Here is an 18,908-nt window from a genome sequence, read left to right on the forward strand (position 1 = left end):
CTTGAATTTCGATTTGATAAATCAGTTCTGTGTAACACATATTATACGCAAATTTATAAAGAAAGTTTATAAATTTTTTGTTTATATTTCTCTTATATAAGTAAACTTTTATGTTTTTAAAAATCGACAAATTTATGAAAACATTAATTCAATCTTAACAATTAATGTAAGTGGAAAATAACATAATAACAGGTGATTAGGATTTGGCCCACAAATTTTAATCTGTGGTATGCCAATCCAAATAGTTTTACTTGCGTCTTCGTATAATCAACATTATTTTAAGTTGATATTCAATTACAATAATATTTTCTTTTTGCAGAAACTGTAATGCTTAATGCCTACGTACATGTCAACTGATTTTGAAGGCTAAGAAAACTTTATCCATGGTACGTTAGGTTAATAAGGTATTATAAACAAAATGTTTATTATTATTCAATAATAATAACAATTGGATTTAGCTATATTGTATGATATTCCATACCATTTAATCACCTTCAATTCAACGAAAACAGGTATGAATTAATACTATTTTTATTATACTAAAATTTGTTTTTTTGTTACAAAAGGTACAAATGCTTCTGTCATTTCCATAATTCGAAAGAAAGAAATATTTACCATAGAAAGATACTTACAAAATAATTACCTTCTAAACATAAGAAATTATAGGTTACATAGATAATAATTTTGTTATTGGGATAGCAGTTTTATCAACAAAAAAAAGTAGATTTGTTTAGTTTTCACTTAATTTTAGTTTTAATAGAATATCTTTGCCGTTTGCTCTAGTCTGATAACAATTTTTCATGTTTTCGACAAATATTGCTTTACACTATATTGAAAAATTACAGATGTGTATTTTATTTTATAATTGCAAATCAATGTGTACAATATATTATTAAAAAGTTTATCCAAACATAGGATGGCAGTTAAAAAGTGTTGTATTGAGAACTGTCAGTCATGTTCAACAAGAAAGGAGGACATTGGTGTTACATACCACAAGTATCCCAAAGATGCATTATTATGTGACAAGTGGTTAACTGTAACACGACACAAACACATAAATGTAGCCACAACATCATATGTATGTTCACGACACTTTCGTAAAAGTGATTTTCAAGTTTACAAGGACTCTAAATATGTTTTAAAGTCAGGTACATACAGCAGTTTGTCAGTAGTAGATTGTTTTTATGTTCTATTTTTGCAACATAAATAGATGGGTACATTTGCTGAATTTAAATGAATGGTTGGATATCATATTGGTTATCTTTCTGCTACACTTATTATTTCATAATTTGCATTTTGTAGTTAATGCATGACATTTCTTTTGTTGTCAAATTTTTCTTCTGCTTAACTGGATAAACCTTTCAGATGCTGTACCATCTATATTTTCTTGGAAAATAAAGGCATCTAAAATGGACACTAGTGAAAATCTCAATGATATATCAACAAGTAGTAAAGAATCAGAGTCAGAAAATGTAGATGCAATTAAAAAATTTATAGAAGATCAGGAGAAAGAGATACAAGAACTAAAATGTGATAAAAATGACTCTACATCAAAAGAAGAGAGTGTAGAAGAGATTGAAAAAATAAATGAATGTGATGAAAAGCCAGAACCATTGGCAGTAGCAACTAGTGTAATGGATCTCATATTGAGTGAATCAGAATCACAAATTTTGTCTAAGAATGAAGATAAATTAGACAAACAAATGTTTAGTCCAGGAGAAAAGGGTAAGAATAGTGATTTGTGTAAAATAATTCTTTTACTAAAAGTATAAGTTTTAAAGTGATATATTGATAAGAATTAGATATTTGGATGTGTCACAATTATTATCATTGCATTACTATAATGTCCATGGTTGAACATGGTTCTCCCTAATTGATTTTTAGGTAGGATTTGTTGGAAGAGGCTTCTGTAGACAGTCTTACAACAATGTTTCTGTCAATTTTTTTGAGTTATTAATAGATATATTTACAATACTCATAGGCATGCATATTTTCGAAACAAAAGCATTTTGTGTAAGATATTTTAACTTTAGGTAAACATGTACTCTATTATTCAAACCCTGTTTAATAACAATTTGCAAGCAAAATACTGTGAATACAAATAAATAAATAAAAAATTTAGTGTATTCATGATCACACTATGACTTCATTGTTTCATACAAATTTCCCATCTATTAATGCTATTAAGAGAGATATCCATTATAATAATAAAGATAGGGCTGATTTTGTGTTCCATTTTTGAACGTCCTATTATGTCATTCATGGTATTTAGTATAATGGACTATTGAATTTTTTTGTTACCTAATATAACTTTAACTCACATAATTTTAATCATAGGAAAGCCACTGCTCCCGCAGTTTATGTCAACATAAGCCTCTCTCATAAAGTCCCTACAAGATAAAGGCCACTTCCAACCAGGGAAGTGGCCTGTATCCAGGGCTGTCTGGTAACTTATTGCCTAGTTACCTTGTGGATGGACATCATGCCCTGTGAATGCTAGTTCTGACACAAAAATTAAAAAAAAAAACACTATCAGTGACCTTGTAACATGGTTTTATTAAATTCAAGTTTAAGTGATAGTCCAAGAACTTGTGTGCGCATCCAGACTTTAAGTGATTTTCTAAATACTGATAATTTCTCAATGTTTGTTTCATATGTACAAATAATAATGGATTATGAATTTTTACTCGCAGTGGCTTTGACAGGTACCATATTGTAAGGTCTGGCTAGGTGTGGTACTGCCAAAATTATTTTATGTGTGACATCCTTCCTAAGGCGGTAAATCCCAAAGTAGTAAAAACATGAAGTCAGAAGTAGAAGTGTGTAAATTTATTGAACTTTGCTCATCATATTTATATTGATGTAAATGAACAATTTTATTTCTGGGGGATTCCCCTTTTCGATGCGCCGCTGACGATTACGTAATGTTACCCATACAGATGTAATATCTTCTGTATAATAATAGAGGTCTGGCACTTACAGGCTCTTGGACTAAATGGTTGGTTTCATTTTATATATTAAGCCTTATATTTTCCTTATTATTTTAGGCAATAGTATGTCCTTATCAGTTGGTTCTAAAGTTGAAGCAAAAGATTTTGGTGAGTTTTGGTATCCAGCAAAAATTCTCGAAGTGGATTATGATGAAATGGAAGTATTGGTACATTATGAAAATGGGTCCAAAAAGTAAGTTTGTTAAGAAGTTGAGAATAAATTTTGTTGTAGATGGAATGTATTAGAATTAACTTAACAGGTATCACTTTACAGTTAATGCACAATGATAGAGATAGTCTATGCAAAGCGTATAATATTAAATAGACAATTTATATAATTAATATTATGTTGTCAAAATTTCGTTTGTATTGTGTATGGGCATACCTATAGAAGGTACTATAAAAGTGGTAATTAAGGCAGATTTTATTGTTATCAATGATATTGTGGAGGATGAGTCCGCACCTTCATCACAGTTGGGAGAAAAGGAGATGGTGTGTTGTGTTCGATCAAGATCTTTATTTTTGTGTTCTTGTTCATAAATAATCCCTGCTTACGTAAAAAAAATCATACTATTATTATTCGCATTTACAAAAACCTATTTACTTGTTACCTTTATAGAATAGAGAGCCTTTTTATGCTTAGCTGCAACGTTCTTTTACTATGCAGAGAACTGTCTGACTTATTGGGCATATTTCTCAGATACTACACTTTTTTACTGTACAATAAGCGGTGGTTTATAATCTATTAAAACAACATTGCAATATAATAAAATAATAATTAATTTTAATTTTCCATGTATTTCCCTGAAAATATTTTTTCTCTAAAACTTTTTTATTTCCTACTAAGAAATTGTGGTTTAATATTTTCGGTATTCAAAATTAAAATTGAATGCAATTGTTTCTTTCCACTTACACTTTGAAATTGAGAGGACATAAACTTTTATTTAACAAAAACTTGACTTTAACAGACAGCAAAGAATGAAAATTTAGATTGACCTTTCACAATTGAATGATATTTGTCATTTTACTAAATTATATATATAATAATAATAAATTATTTCTTATTAAACTGAATTAAGTAGTGTGAATGTGAAGTATTCTGAAAAATAAAAAATTGCAAAAACTATTTTGCTATAAATGAAACTATAAACATGATTTAAGGTCGACAGTATAATAAAGTTAAATATAAGTATTGATGCGGGATTCGTATTAAAAGTTCTCTTATTTTTAGGCACGATGAGTGGATCAATGTAAGCAGTCCTAGACTGAGGCCATTGAGTAACTTCTCTCAGTCACCAGAGCATTTGCCTGTAGAGCCTGTAAAAGTTGAACCCGATGTTGTCAAAGAAGATGTTAAACCAGAGGAGAAATCAAGACTGAAGTTTTCTGTAGGAGAAAGATGTTTAGCGCGATGGAGAGATAATAGGAGATTCATGGCTACAATTAATAAAGATTTGGGCAATGGTTCGTAGCAGATTTTTACGATTTTATAGTCTGTATAAAAGTAAGCGAATTTATTTTTTATTTTTTATCGGCAGGCTCTTACGAGGTTGTATTTGATGATGGTTTCCAGTGGAAGTGTACCATAAGCAGAATGTATAAATTAAAAGAAACCGCAGACAGATTTGATCCTTTAAACTTTGAAACATCATCCTCATCATCTACATCTGCTAATCCATCACCTATTCCTTATGGGGCCGGTCCTAGCAATGCATCAGCTGGGTTGAACATGTCTCAAATACCAGCTTTCCATACTCACCTCTTTGATCCAACCCGTGATTATTTAGGTTCAAAAAGCGAACGCCGTGAAAAGAAACGAAAGTTGAACATAAAAGAGATATTTAATATTGGACAGAAGAAAAGAAAGAAGCAAAGGTCGCCTAAAGAATCAGTTGTGTCAGCACCTAGAGTTATCAAGCAAAGAAAACCATGGTCTTTGCGAAAGAAAATAAAACTAGGAAATGATGTTGAAACAAAAACTGAAATTCCAGGTAATCTTAAATATCCTCTGTAACATTTATTCTTTAATAGCATTGAAATGATTTCACATTATTACTACATCATTTTTAGATGCTGTTGCATCTATTATAGGAACAGTAACCAAGATAGAAGTTGATACAAAACAAGAAGAAATAGTCAGTGGGGAAATAGTTCCAACACAGGTAGATTGTAAGGTAGTTGAAGATATTGTTGATTGTTCACAAAGGAGTGACAATGATGAGCTAAGTAAAAATTTAAATGAAGTATCGGTTTCATCGGATTCTAAAAACAGTGTTGATCTAGTAAGTGCTTTTTTTAATTTTATTGTCATGTTATTTACCACAATATTTCTCTCTTCTTTATTTATTAGTCTTTATAATATTTCAATTAGAAAGAAATTTATAAACACAGGTTTTAGATGAAGAGGCAAAACTTGAGAACTTTGAAGCTACAGATGACCGGAAACATGAAGAAGTAATTGATAGGATTAAAGAAGTCATTACTAAATTAGAGGATGGCATAAACAAAGCAGAAAAATTAGATTCACCAAAGGCACCATTGCCTGAAGAACAAAGTAATTTAAAAAGTGAAGAGCCAAAGGATATTTTAGGAACTATAGAAGTTATTGAAGAATCTATATTGACTGAACAGCCAGAAACGACGAAAACAAAAAACAACGAAGGAAAAAGTAAAAGAAATGCGTCCAAATTGAAGAAAAGTAAAAAGCTAAGATTATTACAAGAGAAAAAAGTTAAGAAGCAGGTGGAGAAAGTTAAAAGTGAGTTGGAAGAGATGAAACGTCAAGTGGAAGAGATGAAGAAACAAATGTTATTAAAGACTGAAGTACTGACCAGTCCACAACCTAACCAAGAGATGCCAGAAAGCTTCTTATTGCCCGGAGAATGGTGTTGCAGATGGGTAAATGGTCAACCAGTGGGAACAGTTAGTGAAATAGAAAATGAAGTGAAAAGTGATTCAAATAATAAGTCTCCTTTACCAAGGCGCAGTGTTCAGGTTGGTGCATTATGTCTATTACATTACATATTTTTTTTTATTTAGTTTGTTGTTTGATTCATGTTTAAATTAGAATATTGAAGGAAATTAAAATATTAAATGTTACTTCTCAATATGTTGTGGTTCAAGCATTTACATTATACATAATGTAGTAACAAATTTGGTGTACATAAGATATGCTTGTGACATGTTTGCAAATCACTCAATTTGAATTTGATTTTTTCAGGTGGAAGATAAAAGGTTACCGGAAGGCTGGACAAAACATATGGTACGACGTTGCTTAGGAAATTCTGCAGGAAAATGGGATGTAGTTCTAATTAGGTAAGTATTTGTGGTTTTATTAACTATTCTCTAGATTATTTTGTACGTTTGTTTATTTACATCAATAGTACAAATGACTAATAATACAGTCTGTAGGTTATTTAGATAATTAACTGCTCTTTGCTATGTCCATCAAGATGCTTACAATGAATGCATGAAACTTTTAATAAATTGTCACTTTTAATAATTGCAATTTAACGTATTGTTGCACTATTACATAATTACTAAATTATACATAATAACGATAACATAGATTGTTTAATCATCAAATTTTATAAGAAATCCGATCACTTTAATTTAAATTAGTTAAATACTAAATTTTCAACGTCCTTTGAATCGTGTGATGAGGTTATTACTGTCAGAACAGTAATGTTAAAAAAATGTCAAAAGTTAAAAATATCTATTCAAATAGGCCTTTGAATTATCGATTATTTTAATATTATATATGAATTGAGGCTTCTTGTATTTATCATGTGTCAATGAGACGACATGAATAAAATAATAAAAGGCCTGTGTCAATACCGCGACAAACCATCCGGATTGCTTTAAAATGCAAGAAAAGGACGAATATTTAGCCACTTCCGCACATGCAGTGGTAGTCGTGCAATGAAATGCACCGCCCGCCGATTAGTGCCAAACACAGAGTCTGTGTTTGGCACTAATCGGTGTAACATAACTCCTGAAGATGCCCCGTGGAGGAGTGAAACACGTGTTGAGTAATTTGGTGGTGACGGTTGTGTGATTCGCATTGTTTGCCGCATACGCATTTATCAGCGGGCTGACGGGCGGTGCATTTCATTGCACGACTACCACTGCATGTGCGGAAGTGGCTAAATATTGGTCCTTTTCTTACATAGGATGGACTTCCGCGAGGTAACGCCTGATTTCATTAAATATTTAAAATAAAGCTTTTCATTAGTTACATTATAACGAATTTTTTGAAGTATTGTTATTTATTTTTCCGAGGCACCCTCAATTGCAAGTTGTTATATTAATTTTTTGTTGTGTTACTTTATACTTAACATTAATTTACAATATATAACGTTTATTTTCATACACTTTATATTTTTTATTAAATACAATATACTAATATTTTCAAATCTTGTATTGTTTTTTAATATTAACTTTTATATATTATTTATAGGTGGAAGTATGTTAGTAATTTTTGTTTATAATTGATAAATAATCATATATGTCTGTAAGCTTTCCTTAAACATTAAATAATAAGCTCTAAAAATTTCTGAATGAAAGGAATTATATTTGGTTGAAGTAGCAGTGGGCGTGGCACTCACTTCTGCAACCGATTGCTTTTGGGGTCGAAAGGTTCTAGAGAGGCGAACACGAGCGGGAGCCCTACCCAGTAGATGGACCGACGATATAGTTTAGATCAAGGGAAGTCGTTGGATGCTGGCAGCGCAAGATCAGTCATCTTTGGAGGAGATCTTGCTTTATAGTGGTCATATAAATTGGCTGAAAATAAGAAGAAAATATCAGATACAATGCTATATAGTTTAGATCTAAAGTCTTAGGGTTTCTAATAAGTTAGATTTTTGCTATACAAATCTTCATAAAGAAAATTTGTTTTTCATTTAATTTTAGTCCTGATAACCGAAGATTTCATAACAAAACAGACATGCGAAGCTATCTCGATAATGATGCAAAGGAAAATTTAAAACTTTACGAGAATGCACTACTTGATTTTGGTGTACATCTAAAACTTGCAAGGCGTATGGGCTGGATCACACATACTGGTACTGAAGAACCAGTTGTACCATTATCACCTGTACTAAATAGTTCTTCACCGCTTGTAAGGAGGAAGTTAGGAGAACGGAGAAAGTTAGGTCTGAAAAGGATAAAAGGTGTTGTGAAAACAAAAGAGAAGAAAAGAAGATGGGGAGCGGTTAACAAGATTCGTAAGATGGTAAATATTAAAACCAGTAACATTTGTTATTGATAGATCATTACTTGGTTTCCACCTATAGACGTTCTCTGCGTGACAGTCTTCTCTCCAATTATATCTACGAGGGGGATATTAGATAATCGTGATGCTTGGACGCAGAGGGTGCTGCTGTCCATCCTGTGGAAACTTGTTTTCGAGCAGTGGCAGTCCTATATAATTAATGCACAAAGATTGAATTATATAATATTTTATCCCGGGAATCAAACCCGCGGCCTGCGATCGCAACAATTAAAAAATATGCAAGAGTTTAGGTCCGTGTGTTTAAATGTTCATACACGTGTGTATATATATATATATATATATATATATATATATAATTTCTAATCACATTTCTGACCAATTTTCGTATTCATCATTTGAGTCATTGAAAATTGATATTTGTTGTATTAAATAAAAAGTATTGTTTACAAAGTGTGATTATAGCATGCGTATTGAAGATTTTAATCTTTAAAGACATTACTAAAGGTTGAACAAAAAGAGAAATAGAGTTATTGATATAGTCAAAGTTTTTTTTTTATTAAAAGCATTACCGTTTGCAGCGTAATCTAATCACCGAGGAATTACCTGGAACGAGCAGTGATACAATTTTCGACTCCACAGATGAATTATCAAATGCAGATTCTGCTGTAGAAGATGGATATGGTATCAATATATTATTTGCATTCTCTTGCTATTTATTTCCAAACAAATTATGTAAATGATCAACAAATTGTATTTTTTATAATTTCCTGATGTTTTATATTATATTATTAAAACAGGCAACAAAAATCAATAATGCACCGTTAGGATAACTAAATTTTATTTGAACTGTTAATTGCGACGTTTTTTTTGACAGAATTTGAATAACTTTGGGCCGCGGCAGTCATTTTATTTTGGAAATATATTTTTTCAGTATTTGTTGGAGCATTAAAGGTTCAGGTCATTGAAAATCTACTGCGATGTCCGGCTGAGGGATGTGTTAAGAACTTTAGAAACAACACTTTATTGAAAATGCATATCAAACATTATCACAGAGAGCTTCGTAAAATGCTAGGTGCTACGCCGAAAGTTCTAGACTTAGCTTATGCTAGGACAAGACCAACAAAGGAAGAAATCAAAAAGATGAAACATGAAGCTGTTAGTAAAATCATCAAGGTTAAAATACCAAGACCTCCAAAACGTATTGAAGAACCAAAAATAGATATGAAAGAACTTGATTCTGAACTGAAAGTAGATATACCGCTTTCACCGACGCATGATGTAGACAACACACCAAAGGTTCAAGATTCGCCAAAACTTCGCAATGTTCTTGTAAATAAACCAGTGAAGAGACCGAAAGTTCTACTGCCAGTGAGGAGACCAGAAAAGGATTTGAATGAAAAAATAGAAGAACTAGATCCTGACCGACCAGTTAATGTATCTACTGTAGAAGTGTTAGATTTTGAAACTGCTATATCTACGCATACAGTTACAAAACCTTATCTAGAAATAAAAAAGAAATTTGGCAAAGGTTTTCCAACGTTTAGAAAGAAACCAACTAGTGAGGACGACGAATGGTTGACAATGAACTCTGATGTGGAGACAATGTCAAGTTTTCCTGGTTCCGGGACACCTGATTCAAAAACCATGGACAACAAGGTCTCAGTAAACGCAGCGGCATCTTCAGAGTCTAATGACGACCAGAAGGACTCAATGTATACGTACACTGAGAGTAAGTTTGGGCTTTTTAAAATAAACAATTTTACTCTTAGTTCTCCGATTTATTCCGTTTGCTTGGTATGACATTTCATTTGACAAGTCACAAATAATGATTTCTTTTATAAACGTAATCTATTTTAACTACTCTTTAAATATCAAGCCGTCCCAGAATAATAATCGCCATCGTTTCAACTGCAGGACATCTGTTAGATAAGTCTCCTCATAAAATTCAAATTAAGAAAATCTTTATACAACTTATGATGGATTGATCTGAGCTCTAAGGCGTTTATCACTCGAACAAGTGATTCTTTGATAAATTTCCAATAGGACCGGTTGGATGTGTGCCTTTTGACCTTTGCCACTTCAATTTGCCGATCCGCTATGTCAGCTACTTCGTTGGTCAACGTAATGGAGTTTATTTTAACTTTGGATATTTACTAATTTTTATTGTCATCGTAGTTATAGTATTGTAGTGCTACTAGAATCGCTTGCTGCGTCTTAGGAAAGTCAGGTAAGGAGTGAGGGCTAAGGAATTAAGAGCGAAGCGCCGTTGCTTCGAACGTTGGCGTAGGGTTGACAGAACGGAGCAGCCGATATTCCCCTTTTGGCCGCGTGCGTATACCTAAGGCGCGGTACAGCTGTTTCGGTAGCACCGTTAAGTTTAATTGTGTGCGCATCACTATAATGAGTGTATTACTTTAAATACGTTGTGCATTAGAATGACTGACTTTGTTATATTATACCTATGAGTGTAGATAATATGCAGGAGCATATAGTTGGTCTATACAAATATTTTTTTAGTAAAGGCACCGTGGTCTGATGTTTAAGTTTACTGAAAACATAATATAAGATTATATTTTATTCTTTTTTATTATTTATAAAATAAGTAGAAACAATGTAATTTAATTTTTCTAATAACAAAAACAATTGTGTTCTCTTAGGTACGTCTTTACGAAAATACGTGCCTTTAAAAAAACGATGCAAATTATTTAGAAAAATAGTTTATCTTCTCCTCCTTTTTTGACGTATAAACAACAAGATACACCTATAACTTACAAGAGTAAAAAAGACCGAAAAGTGTGGGAGATAGTTAATATAATGAAATACAGGAATTCAAAAAACTTAAAACAATTAATTACGCTTATTTTAACAATTTGATGTATATTCTTTCTGAGAACGTTTTAAATTTGGGCCCAACTTGAACGTTTTGCTTTCTTAATATTTGCAAAATGTTTTCAGCTGGAGAGCGTATTAAAATAGTTCAGATGAAACGCGAGGAAATCATTAACTGTCATTGCGGGTACCGCGAGGAAGACGGATTGATGGTTCAGTGTGAACTATGCCTTTGTTGGCAGCATGCACTTTGTCACAACATTCAAAAGGAGTCTGAGGTATGATTATATCAGTATAGTTTAACTCATCTTTGCGCGTGGCCTATATTCGTTATTTTATATCCTGTTCCACTGATCTGGGTCATCAGAGCCCTATATTGCCTTGTATGTTTACATGTATTTAACATAGATCAGTTGTTATGTTTACTGCTTAAAAATTATAACTATTTTAGGAGTAGAGAGTACAGATATTATCTATGGTAACAAATGAAATACAGATATGTGAAGTAAACAGCATGAGTGTTTCATACGAAATGCTTGTATTGACAAGATTGAGGCCATTACCATACCCGTAGAAATAATACCTTATAGGGTTCCTACAGTCGCGCGGCACACCAGAACCCACGTTTTGGCTTCATTTGAACAGCGGTGGCTTTAATTGTGTTTCAAACAAGACGGTTGTTCTCTCTTCACTCAAAGCTTGCCGTTAAGACCGGGTTGGCTGGTTAACAATTATGTGTAGCTTCTAGCTTGGCTTATACTTATACACCAATAATCAATAAACCTGCCGTGAGCTGTAGTAACTATGTATGCGTCACATGACACAGTACATGTACTAATTTTTATTTATATTTTTATTTATTATTTTAGATCACTATTGGTTTAAACATATAAATAAAAAAAGATTAAGTTTATGAAAATGATTCTTCACTATCATCGGCATGTCAGGCTTCCTTCTGATATTGATTATTAGAAGTAAATTCGGAAATGGTCTGACGGAGAACACGTGTTACTTGTACAACGTCTGTTGCGCTACCGGCACATTATATTCGATTGTTGCCAGGCACTGTTAGCATTTCTGGCTTTAACAGCTTTTTGGACACAGAGCTTGGGAATCCGGAATTCGCGAGCTAATAAATTACAAAAAAAAACCTACGTTCGACGCACACTCACATAGGGCAGAGCGCAAAGAAGAGTTATATGCACAGTTATATTTTCAAATAGTTTTTACAGAATTTTACGTTTATTTCAGGTTCCAGAAAAATATACGTGTAGCATATGCTTGAATCCTCGTCGGGGTCGAAGGTCTAAACGTTTCGTCCATGACCAAGACCGTATGTATGAAGGTCTCCTACCTGGGTCTAAACCCTGCGAGGCTTTACGACGCTCACACGAGCTGTCTGGCAACTTGCTTCGCGTTCAAGACACCTTGCATGCCCTGAGGGTTAAGTACTACGTCGCAACGTGAGTGATTTAACGTCATTTTTCATAATTATTTACTATAAATATTGTTTAACCCTTTCGAAAGCAGTTTATCATTTATGTTTGTAGAATGTTTTCAGTATATCTATTTATATGAAAATATATTCCTGTTTTGCTTGGTCACATCTTAACTTGGACTTCATTAATTTTTTTTGACACTATCGCTACAATACGCTATATATATACGCTAGCGCTACAAATTTATATAGTTCTTTAACAGTTGCATCTGTTAATATTTTCGATCACAAAATAAGCATAATCATTTCACATTTAATCAAAAAATATAGTGATCACTCTGAAATGTTACATTTTTTTTGATTGAAATGAATCCACATGTATTGCACAGTTCAAATATTATCGATGGGTGCATTATGGGCTTAACCTTTCGTTGGCCGTGAAGGGTGCAACACGGCGCCTGTCGGTGTCAGGAATAGAGATGAGAATATATAATAATATAAGAAGGAAAGAGTGATTTATTTCTTTTTGATCTTGGGATATATATCACTCTTTTATATCTTTAACTCGGCTCAGGTCGTACTGCGCTTGATGAAAAATGATGAGATGAGAGAAAATAATGGTAGAGACAATAAGGCAACGAAGACTAAGAATATATTCGTTATATCTTCGGCTCTTTTAACTCAGACTTAGAACTTAGTAAAGTCGGAATAAATATTGTGAAATTCAATTAAAGGGATCTTGAAAATAATGGCAATTTAATGAGCTTTTTTGATTGTATTTGCTTCCTATTAATGTCTTTGTCATAAAGCACAAAAAAGCTAAACGCCTGCGTGTGCGATGTTCAGAATCCGTAGTTGACATTTTTAATACAAACATGCAATAGCTATCAGTCTCTCTCTGTTACGTGTAAATTGCTATATAAGCCCCTCTCTTTCTCTCTAACTCTGAACAAGCCGTAACTTATCACGAAAATTGATTCTTATGTATAAAGGTATAGAGATATAATTTAAACACATGGGAGCTAGAGATTGATTACATCTTTTGCAAAGATCTAATCAAAAGTCAAAAGTCTTTCTTGTCTTTAGCTCGCGAGGTACCCATCTCTAGTCATGAACGATTTTTTTAATGACGAATCACATGTTATTATTCATGGTCTTGTGGTCTGTAGTACATCCAGAACAAGCGATTTTAAACTATGTCTTTAAGATAATTCGATGTAATGTTGCCTAATTCGTTTTGTGCAAATCCGAAGCCTAGGCACCAGCGGGCATGTATGTTCACAGGCAGGTCAATTCTATGTGATGCAAACGTTAAAATTATAAATCAACTAATATATTTGTACGTTGTAGTGGTAAATACTGCATTATTACCGTGATTGTAACTGATAACTATTTATATATGTTTCAACAAATAAATTATCATCATTATTATACGTGATAATATAATAATAATTATTATAATTTTTTTTAGCAAAAAAGACCACCCAAAGTTATACTTGTGGGCGAAGGATTGGGAGAATACGGAGTTGAGTATGACACAAGAAAAATTGAACTCTGATTACTCGGATTTAAATATCATAATCAATAACATGGACAAAGAGAATATGCCAGTGAAAACAGATGAAATTAAAGATATACCGATGGACGTACGAACGACTTCGTCAGAGGAAAACGATGAGAGGTTTCAGAGGGAAATACCTCACGGATCTCAGACCCTGCTGAGTGGGTTATTATCAAGCCCTGGTGGAGCCTCTTTAGAGTTGCCCATTAGTACGTCCGAGCTGGAGAGATTGGCCAAATGTGTACAAGGTACATAAAAAATCATCTATCTATCATTCTATATATTACAGTGTTATTGGATATAGGTGTAAAAGCTTTAAAATTCAATTTTCGACGCATGTAATGTTTTATATTTTTCATTAAAAATAATGTATATATTTATTATTAGTGTTTCATATCGACATTAATTAGAAAATTAATTGTAGTATCATTGTGTGCATTAGATAAATTATTATTATTTTTTAGCTTTTATCAGCAAAATGATTTAAAGTTTTTACACCTATTTATCACTCTGAAATATGTTACATTATTTTACTTTCCAACTTCTGCCTTCATTGATTGTAATATATAGTAATCAGAATTTTGAAAACGTTTTTATTTACTATATTGTTACCTTATTTATTATATCAGAAACAATTGAATTTTTGATAGGATATACCAAGCACTAATTGACAGTAAATGAACAACAATCATTTAGAGATTTTACATCAATTTTTAATCATCGTGTATGGGAAGAGTTTTCTGTCTATGAATTACCTCAACGCAATATCTGTAGAATGATACAACTTAGAGTTTTGAAGTTAGGTAGAAATATTTCTTTTGAGTAGAGATCAGCTAAGAACGTATTTTACATAATACCACATGCTAGAGCGTTCATTAAAATAAAATATGTATTTTTAAATGCTCTCCTTTCAGTATAAAACTTGAAACAGAATAATTTGGACGTTCCGCTTAGTGCTTTTATCTAATCTTCTCAGATATAAGAGACTTATCACCTGTACAAGTGTTAGTCTCAATTTGACCAGTGTGTGTTGCCTGATGATGTACGGATCCGATACAGTTACTTACGGGCCTTATAAGGAGGCTCAGTGTCAGTCAACTAGCAACGTAGAGAGGGCTATGTTTAAAGCTTCGCCGCAAGATTGAATCAGGAATGAAATACGTAGAAGAACAAAGATCACCCACGTAGCTGGTACAATTGTTTGTCTGAAATGGCAGTCCGAGGGTCATATAGTTCGTACGTGACTACGAGCCGGTAGACGCAATGCTGGTAGAGCTCCCCCACTAGGTGGTTCAACGATATGGTTCAGGTCGCCGGAAGACGCTGGGCAAAGCTGGCAAAGCAGCGCGAAGCCGGTCATTGTGGCGTTTGGCTGATATGCTGATGATGTTAAATAAAAACTTTTGAATTCGTTTTAGAGCAAGCAGCGTCGGTGCGGGTGCCGCAGCCTGAAGCCGCGATAGAGAACAGCGCCTGCCGAGAACGTTTGCTGCTTCACATCCAGCGCTGTCAAGCGCTTGTTGATGCACGACTCGACTCCATAGAGGCACAGGTTGCTGGTCAGTACACCTATATATTTTATTTTTATTCAAACTTCTCCCTCAAGCCGACCGGTCCCCATGGGGGGTAGAGACCACGACCCTCCAACAACAAAGGAAACGTCCAAAAATAGTCACAGAAAATCAAAAATATACGTTGCAGCTCTAAATGTTCTCACATTAAAAAATCAGGATTAACATGGAGCAGAGTGACCAGAAATAGAGTAAAATGGAGTAGGTTGGAGGAGGCACCAAATATGTGGATAAAATTGAATTTAATCTTCTAATATATAAAATTCTCGTGTCACGGTGTTCGAACTTGAACTCCTCTGAAACGGCTTGACTGATTTTTACTAAATTTAATATGCGTATTCAGTAGGTCTGAGAATCGGCTACTATCTATTTTCTATACCTCTAAGTGATAAAGGTTGTTCACACTTAAAAATTTATTTTTATTTTTTTAACGAAATTTTTTCTTTTTATTTTTTTATGATACAGCATACAAGAATACATACAACCATAAATTTTCACCCCTCTACGATCAACCCTTATTTTTTATTTGTAAATTAAAATATCAATTTTTTTTTGCAAAACAACGTTTGCGGGATCAGCTAGTTAGTTTATATAAGTGTAGTATTGAGTGAAAATTATTGTATGTTATATGTAAGTCCGAAAAAGACTTTATAATTATTATTAGAATCAAACTAATTTACGGGCCGTATAACGTGCAGAACATTTCGCCGTTGAGGCCTTAAAGCCACGGACCATTAAACCATAAAAAATTAACAAATCCGTTTACAATATTTATCTTTCTATTGAGCTGCAACTACCCAATAACTTTTCAAAGTACAAAGTATGTTAAAGTTACTTTAAATTGAAAATGAGAATCTTTTATTTTAGTATCAAAATTTCATTATTTCATTCAATCAGCGGTTCCCAGGTAATTAATCCTTTATATAATTAGAATAATTCCTGAAATACTAAGGTGCCTTCAACTTTGTTAATTACCTCGGAATAACTATGACGTATGTACATCGAAATTCTCAGACTTGCCATGCAATTAAAATGTCTTGTAACGATTAACGCGCCATTTTTTCTAATCTTAAACTTTTTTCCAGGGCTACCAACTAACTTTAAAATCTTGCACCCTATCCATATATATAAAATCAATACCTATTTTTCTTGGTCAAATTAGATTTTGAGAATAACTTTACTGATTTTATTCATTTTATGTCTCCTAATACTATATAGAAAAAAAATAATGTTACTTGCATTTGCAATGTCGATAAATAAATCGTTCCTGACATCTATTTTGAATATACCGGTTTTTCATAATACCATTTGTACTTCGATCTGGCGAAGTACAAATGGTATTATCATAAATGTATCAACTTTATTTATTTATTTCAGGTTATAAGGTTTAAAATGAAATAATATTTCTTTAGATTGACTATTCATAAGATACTAAGTCTGTCGACTCAGTGATTGTACAATAAGAAAAAATGTAAAAATTTGTAATGAGATTAAATAATAATATTATTTTACAGAGCTAGAATCGCAGGACCCGTCATTCGAAGACGACGAAACTGCGGATTATTTCCCAAGAACCAAGCAGACGATTCAAATGCTAATGCGCGATCTAGACACCATGGAAGAGCTTGGCGTCATAACCTAATTTTTTTAACTTATTCAACAGATTAAAAATTATATTAACCTTACACTGTTTGTGAGTTTCATCTAAGCCTGCAGTAGTTAGTATATTAAAGTTGTAATTTGTTTCTTCAATACGGTTCACCATAATCAACTTAGTAATGAGCTTTTTAACTAACAATAATAAAAAAAAATATTATGTATCTTGTCAAAACTACAATGCTACTAACACTAGGAATATTTCAAAAATAAACAATGACATATGTACACAAATACAAATGACGACAAATTATTTATGTTTTAACATACGTTTTTAGGTGTAGAAATGAAGTCACAAGGGGAGGATTATGTATAAATGAAAAGTTATTTACTTTTCCGATAGCAGTTCTTAAAGTCGCTATAATTATTTTTTTTTTATTTCGGCGGGTAACTAACTCAAACTGTCTATTTCGTGTTGGGTGAACGATATTAAGTTAACAGTGAAATTTAGTTTTAATAATTATTTATAGAAATTGATTTGTTTTAACAATAATTTAATTATTAATAAAACAATAACAACCTTCACTTAAAGGATTTTTCTCCGGCTATCGGAAAAGTACTTTAAAATGTACTAGAATTAGAGGCTATGTGTTACCTCTATAAAAAAATGGAGGTGTCTTTTTAGATGAAATTAATTGTTTACAACTGAAATATTATGTAAATGGAATTTATGATGTTTCACTAGCTTTTGTTAAGCTATAACGCAGCTGTTTGATATCCAAGCAGTAATATTGTCTTCAGCTTGTAATCAAGTTCCTCCATCAAATCTATTTGATCTGTTTTTAGTTAATACTGTAACTGAAAAGCAAATTTATTTGTTTTTAATACAATGCTCTATTTAAAAAATGTTATTAAAAATAAAGCGTGTTACATTTCAAGAATTAGTTTTAATATCCAAGGCATAAACATGTTTAATTTAAATTATATAATGCAAATATTTAAAAGAAATCGTTATAAAGAGCATAATTCGTTTATTTACTTTCTTTAATCTGTTATAAAAGCATGTAAACATTTTTAAATACATATTTATCTGAATATATGTGTACAATATAAACTTCACCTATATTGTATTGAAAATTTTAATAAATTAAAGATTTAGTTGTCCGTTTCAGAGTTGTTTCTTAATTCTAAAATAGACTGGATTAAACAAGATCAATAAAACAGTAGAACATTATCTCTTCTGCAACCAAGCAACATTACCCAAACAGTTAACCTAACTCCTCAAGAATTCCCAGCAGACTCTTGATATTTAGGATGCTGTCCTCCTACACTGAAGTAAGAAGGAGTCTGCTCTTACATGTGTGCTATGTACAGAGGACTGATCATTACACATAAACAGATGTTAAAAAGATCATGACTAGTTAAGATCCCTGCCACCAGACTTAGCCAGGGTCGCGACAACCGGAGTAGGGTTTTGGAGAGCCAGTTTATGGCAGGTTCTTTATGTGGATGGCTTTCTTTATGGTAAAAGCGTTATTCATGTATGCTGACTATATTTGTGAATATAATTAGTACATTACCAGAAATAACATATTTAGAGAAAGTGCAAAAGCATTATTTGTCATAAGCACCACTACCACTACTCTGTGGATTTTTAGTCTAATTGCAGTTTGCGGCATCCAAGCAT

General features: G+C 32.5%; 1 protein-coding gene across 2 annotated transcripts; it reads left to right on the forward strand.

Moving 5' to 3' along the window:
- Window positions 1–267: 267 nt before the first annotated feature.
- On the forward strand, window positions 268–18,009 carry MBD-R2. Of its 2 annotated transcripts, XM_068772497.1 has the most exons (17): window positions 268–512; window positions 916–1,148; window positions 1,366–1,725; window positions 3,048–3,183; window positions 4,222–4,454; window positions 4,529–4,981; window positions 5,061–5,272; window positions 5,382–5,984; window positions 6,211–6,305; window positions 7,905–8,226; window positions 8,805–8,907; window positions 9,158–9,955; window positions 11,182–11,333; window positions 12,307–12,518; window positions 13,965–14,302; window positions 15,473–15,613; window positions 17,140–18,009. In XM_068772497.1, exons 2-17 carry the CDS (start codon window positions 917–919, stop codon window positions 17,265–17,267), a joined length of 4,518 nt encoding a protein of 1,505 aa, XP_068628598.1. In that variant the 5' UTR covers window positions 268–512; window position 916; the 3' UTR covers window positions 17,268–18,009. The 2 variants fall into 2 exon arrangements, with proteins under 2 accessions (XP_068628598.1, XP_068628599.1); XM_068772498.1 differs by lacking the exon at window positions 916–1,148 and having other exon boundaries at window positions 17,140–18,008.
- The last annotated feature ends 899 nt before the right edge of the window (window positions 18,010–18,908 follow it).

The sequence above is a fragment of the Battus philenor genome, unplaced genomic scaffold, assembly GCF_028537555.1.
Source record: "Battus philenor isolate CCGP_79_NKW_IND1 unplaced genomic scaffold, ilBatPhil1.0.hap1 SCAF_5, whole genome shotgun sequence".
NCBI lineage: Eukaryota > Metazoa > Arthropoda > Insecta > Lepidoptera > Papilionidae > Battus > Battus philenor.